This window comes from Pantherophis guttatus, chromosome 17 (assembly GCF_059756535.1).
Source record: "Pantherophis guttatus breed Tessera chromosome 17, ASM5975653v1, whole genome shotgun sequence".
In the NCBI taxonomy this organism is placed as follows: domain Eukaryota; kingdom Metazoa; phylum Chordata; class Lepidosauria; order Squamata; family Colubridae; genus Pantherophis; species Pantherophis guttatus.
In genome coordinates, this window is record NC_142079.1 from 9,259,001 (window position 1) to 9,265,000 (window position 6,000).

General features: G+C 48.0%; 1 protein-coding gene across 17 annotated transcripts in view; it reads right to left on the reverse strand.

The window, feature by feature from the left end:
* ARVCF (ARVCF delta catenin family member) overlaps positions 1–6,000 on the reverse strand; it is a 317,887-nt gene that overhangs the window by 81,074 nt on the left and 230,813 nt on the right. For all 17 annotated transcript variants that reach the window (XM_087880246.1, XM_087880244.1, XM_087880236.1 and 14 more), the window contains one exon: positions 4,575–5,074. In XM_087880246.1, the coding sequence (XP_087736372.1) occupies positions 4,575–5,074 (500 nt within the window). The remainder of the gene's footprint in view (positions 1–4,574; positions 5,075–6,000) is intronic.

Consider the following 6,000-nt stretch of genomic DNA (forward strand, 5'->3'; position numbering starts at 1 on the left):
CTCCCGCGCTCCTGTTCCCGAACTGGTAGCGAAGGTCAGTGGATTTCACCGCTGATTGAAACTCAAATACTCCCATCAAACCCAACCATGAAAAAAAAACCAGACGGGAAAGAAAAGTTCCTGAACTGAACCATCTCCTAATCCGGATTGGAAAATTTATATTTTTAGGAGTCAAGGCCTTCTCGCATCCCAAGGGCAACGGCATTCAATCGTTTTTAGGGGTATTGTTAAAAGAAACATGTCCCAAACGGAATTTTATCTCCAACCGCTTGCAATGCTTAAGTGGCACTTCAGCTCCAGAGCCAGAAAGGGCAAACTGATCTCGGATGATTTAAAACATGCCCCGATTCAATGTGACCTCCAAACGAGTCCTGTCTCTCTCTCTCTCTCTCTCTCTCTCTGCAGACTGATGGAACGTAACGACCGTCCTCGTCTGCATTATGCTTCCAAATGGATGTAAAATCAGGTCGGTCCTGTGGGTGGCTTGCTTTTACAATCATCACAACCATTACTACAGGTAGGCCTCGGCTTACGACCACGACGAAGCCCAAAATTTCCACCCATTGCTTCTTGTTCTGTCTTCAGGTGCTTTGGATAATAGCTTGACTCCCTCTTCTTTGGGGCAGCCCCTGAGTTGCCTCCAGAAGTTTTGGGTGCTCCAAAACTTGGAGACTTTTAAGAAGAGATTGGACAACCATTTGCCTGAAATGGGAGGGTCTCCTGGCTTGAGTAAAGGATTGGACTAGAAGATCTCCAAAGTCCCTTCCAACTCTGTTATTCTATTATTCTCTGGCCAGTAAATGGTGAGATGACAAGAATTGGGGGGGGGGGAACTTTATTGTTCCTTCTGGCTCAGCGTCACACCGATTAGTTCTCAAGAAATGCACAAAAACCAGGCAATTATCTTTGATTTCTTCCCAAGCAGTTATCGTAAAGGGCCGAAAATTTCCAAGCCAGTGCATTTCAAGACCAACTACCGCCATCCTCATATTCAAGAGCAAAAAAAAAAAAAAAAGGTTATTATGACTATTATTTTAAGATTGTAATTGCCGAGCGCAATTCGAGAACGAGAAAAGGCTGCATTCCATATTCAATTTGCAAATAATTCAATTTGCAAAGCCGGTAATGAAAGATTTATCCAAATGTTTGGTCTTTGTAATGTACGGTGGAGACTCAGAACGCTACTTAAACTCACCGATGTGTTTTGAAATCGGTAGGAAATTATTCCGACTAATGCTGCTTGAAAAAAAAAACCTGAGACTGTATGTTTGTTTGTTTTTTTTGCAAAGGTTGAGAAACGAGTGGTCACTTTCCAAACGCAAAAAACAAAACAAAAAAAAACCTTGTGGTCGGCTGAGGGTCATGTTCAAGCCATACCACTGGGGTTTGTTTAACAAGGTTAATTGTCAATAAAATTAATAAACCAGGTTTAGCAAGGTAAATTGTTGGAAGAAAGTGTCCATCTGGGTTCAGTTCCAAGTGGGGAGAAAGATGCTGGGAAACATGGAGGCTGTTTGGAAAGATGGTTTAATGGTGGACGGAACCACATAAGTTTTTTGGGTCCTAGGCAATTGAGCACATGGAAGAGAAAAAGAGAGGGAGGGAGGGAGGGAGAGGGGAGAGAGAGAGAGAGAGAGAGAGAGGGTGGGAGAGAGGGAAAGGGGAAAGAGAGAGAAGGAGGGAGGGAGATGGAGAGAGGAGAGAGGGAGGGAGATGGAGAGGAAGGGAGAGGGAAGAGAGAGAGATGGAGGGAGAGAGGGAGACAGAGAGGGAGGGAGAGGGAGAGGGGAGAGAGGGGGGAGGGAAAGAGGGTAGAGAGAGAGGGAGGGAGAGAGGGAGACGGAGAGGGAGGGAGAGGGGAGAGAGAGAGAGAGGGAGGGAGAGGGGAGAGGGAGGGAGAGAGGAGAGATTGATTTATACCCTCTCTTCAGCTTTGAATTTGAGCTTATCCTATTGGTTGCAGTCAGACTCCTATGGGGCTATCCCTTCATAGCTGAGGTTGTCTGTGTCCCAGGCTTGGTTAAATCTTGCTGGGTGATTCAATGAAGGGCAATTTCCTATTGTGGCTGAAAGGCTTTGCCCTGAAGGATAATCCCATCCTCCTGGAGTTGAAGGTCTTTTGTCTTGTAGATAAGCTGGCACCAAAATATCTGCTGGGGGGGTGGGGGGGGGGCGGGCAGGGAGCTGAGGTTCTGAGTTTATGTCTGTAGAATTTTTACTACTGGTTTTCCGAACTACTTAAAATGTCCGCTACCGGTTCTCCAGAACTGGTCAGAACCTGCTGAACCCCGCCTCTGTTCTGGCTAATATAAATCGCACGTCACAGCTGATTATTATCCACCTGATTGTTGGAAATACCGGTTTGCCCGAACTGGTAGCATTTTTTAAATAGCGGTTCGCCCGAACCGTTCTGAACTGGTAGCATTTCACCCTTGACCCTCCTGCAAATTCCAACGCAGAGCCAAAAATGGGATTTCTGCTCTGCAGACTTACATCTTTCTTTGCCACCAAGCTCTGAACCATTGTCAAACTCTCCCAAGAATTGCTTTGCGATAAATACCCCGAGGGGAAAGAAAAGCCACTTAAGATGCTCAGTTCCTCCAGCTGTTCTCCAAGGGAGGGTAATGAGTTTGTTGCAACCCGATCTCCATTGGGAACTCTTATGCCACACCTAGTTTTTATCAGGCCATATGCTGCTTTCTCACATCGTTATTTTCTTTTTCTTCCTTCTTGTTCCCATTCCGCTCTGTGTTGTGAATCAGAAAACGAGCAGCGGAGATGCAATGTTCTCTCGGAGCCTCAGGAGACCACATCCAAGCTGAGGCATAAACAAAAATGTTATGAATTGTGGCTGAATCAACCGACAAATCAAGAGCCTTGATAGTACTGTGGTCTAAGCACCCTGTTATTAACACAGCTGCCTGCAATTACTGCTGGTTCGAATCTCTCCAAGGCTCAAGGTCGACTCAGCCTTCCATCCTTTCTAAGGTAGGTGAAATGAGGACCCAGTTTGTGGGGGCAATAAGATGACTTTGTATAAATATACAAAAGTATGAAGGCTATTGCTTAACGTATTGTAAGCCACCCTGAGTCTCCGGAGAAGGGCGGCATATAAATCAAATTTAAAAAAAAATAAATAAAAATTACCCAGAACAGCTTGAGTTTGCTGACTGGACAAACCTCAGTGTTTTTTAATCTAGGACAGTGATGGCGAATCTTTTTGGAACCGAGTGCCCAAACTGGAGCACGCACGCGAAGTGTTAATACCACTTTATAAGGCCTTGGTAAGGCCACACTTGGAATATTGCATTCAGTTTTGGTCGCCACGATGTGAAAAAGATGTGGAGACTCTAGAAAGAGTGCAGAGAAGAGCAACAAAGATGATTAGGGGACTGGAGGCTAAAACGTAGGAAGAACAGTTGCAGGAACTGGGTATGTCTAGTTTAATGAAAAGAAGGACTAAGGGAGACATGATAGCAGAGTTCCAATATCTCAGGGGCTGCCCCAAAGAAGAGGGAGTCAAGCTATTCTCCAAAGCACCTGAGGGCAGGACAAGAAGCAACGGGTGGAAATTAATCAAGGAGAGAAGCAGCTTAGAACTAAGGAGAAATTTCCTGACAGTGAGAACAATGAATAAGTGGAGCATTTAGAAAGCAAAGGTAGTACCAATAGTGACAGGCTCCAGGGGTGCAATCTCAAAATTTTCTGGAGCACTGCTTCAACACCATCAACACTGACAAAAGGGAGGAGGAGAGGGAGGAGAAGGAGAAGAAGAAGAGGAGGAGGAGGAGGAGGACATATAGAGGACTAGAAGGAGAAGGAGTGATGGAAGGGAGGAGGAGGAGGAGGAGATAGATAATGAGCAAGAAAGGAGGAAAAGGGGGAGGAGGAGGAAAAGGAGGAGGAGGAGGAGGAGGAGGAGAAGAAGAAGAAGAAGAAGAGGAGGAGGAGGAGGAGGAGGAGGAGAGGAGGAGGAGGAGGAGGAGGAGAAGAAGAAGAAGAGGAGGAGGAGGAGGAGGAGGAGGAGATAGATAATGAGCAAGAAAGGAGGAAAAGGGGGAGGAGGAGGAAAAGGAGGAGGAGGAGGAGAAGAGGAGGAGGAGGAGGAGGAGGAGAAGAAGAAGAGAAGGAGGAAGAGGAGGAGGAAGAGGAGGAGGAGGAGGAGGAGGAGAAGAAGAAGAAGAGGAGGAGGAAGAGGAGGAGGAGGAGGAGAAGAAGAAGAAGAGGAGGAGGAGGAGGAGGAGGAGGAGAAGAGGAGGAGGAGGAGGAGAAGAAGAAGAAGAAGAGGAGGAGGAGGAGGAGAAGGAGGAGGAGGAGGAGGAGAAGAAGAAGAGGAGGAGGAGGAGGAGGAGGAGGAGGAGGAGGAGGAGGAGAAGAAGAAGAAGAAGAAGAAGAAGAAGAAGAAGAAGAAGAAGAGGAGGAGGAGGAGGAGGAGGAGGAGGAGGAGGAGGAGGAGGAGGAGGAGGAGGAGGAGGAGGAGGAGAAGTAGAAGAAGAAGAAGAGGAGGAGGAGGAGGAGGAGGAGGAGGAAGAGGGGTGGAGGAAGAAGAAGAAGAAACAACCCCAACTACTGACCTGTAATGAGTTCTCGTACTTCCATATCACTCGTCTTGCGCAACAACCGGATCAAAGCTGGGATCCCATCACAGTTCTTGATGGCCACTTTGTTCTCATTATCCTTCCCATAGGATATGTTCCGGAGGGCCCCACACGCTTTGCGGTGGACCTCAGGCTTGGGATGGTCCAGCAGACCCACCAGGATGGGAATGCCCTTGAGATGTCTCACGTCCTTCTTGATCTTATCGTTCTCGTAGCAGAGATGCTGGAGGTAGGCTGCTGCGTTGGATTTCACGGGATCGATGGGGTGGCTGAGCATGGCGATGACTTCGGGGAGATCCGGGTCTCGCCACCGGGGGTCTTTGCGAATGCTGTCAATGGAGGGGGAGCGCTTGCCCAGGCGGTCGATGCTGGCCATGCTACCCCTTTCGGGTTGCGCCAAAGGTGCTGCGTAGCTGCCGTGCAAGAAGGGAATCCTCTCGTTGACGATTTCGCTCTCAATGGGATCCTCATAGCTCCTGTTGAGAAAGGAACCATAGTAGGGGATGAGTTGTTAAAATAGAATAGAATAGAATAGAATAGAATAGAATAGAATAGAATAGAATAGAATAGAATAGAATAGAATAGAATAGAATAGAATAGAATTTGTATATTTATATTTATATTTATATTTATATATTTATATATTGACGGGGACAGTGTCCCGGGGTCCTGTAATCCCCTTTTGCAACCCTCTGACCATCAAAGTCAAGGGGGAAGCCAGATCCACTTAACAACCATGACAAGAAAGGTCATAACCTGGGGCAAAACTCACTTAACAACTGTCTCGCTTAGCAATGGAAATTTTGCGCTCAGTTGTGGTCGTAAGTCACGGATCACCATGGGCAGCAGAAAAGAATGAGTAGGTGATGGAGGAGCCATTGCTGGGGTTCCGACCCACCTCCCCAAACACGACAAACCCTCTGACGTGAACTCAAAAGATTCCTTTATTAGGAGCGCCGGCAGCCCCGGCAAAAAGTTCCTCTCTCACCACAGGCTAACAAGTCTGTCCGGCCGGGAGAGGAATAGTTGTCTGCCACATCTATTCATCTCCGCCCCCTGCCTTTTATCCCCACAGCTAGGGTGGGGCTTTGCTAGCAGCGGTGGTTCTTCAGTCCCAAGGACCAGCCCATAGATTTCCACTGCTCTCCTCTCCTCTGCCTTATGCTCATCTGCACGTCAGGCACTGGACCCAGCTGTTCCTCCTCTTCCTCATCAGCCACCTCCAGACCTGGGGGCTGTTGACTCTCCATCTGAGAGCTGACGGACGGCCCAGGCTCCACCTCTCTCTCTGCCAGCTCCATTCCCTCTTCCCCCTTGGAGGTCTCAGGTTGCCTTGATGCTGACTCTGACTCCCACCCCTCCTCCTCCTCCTCTTATTCGGCTGCTGGAGGGGCCACAACAT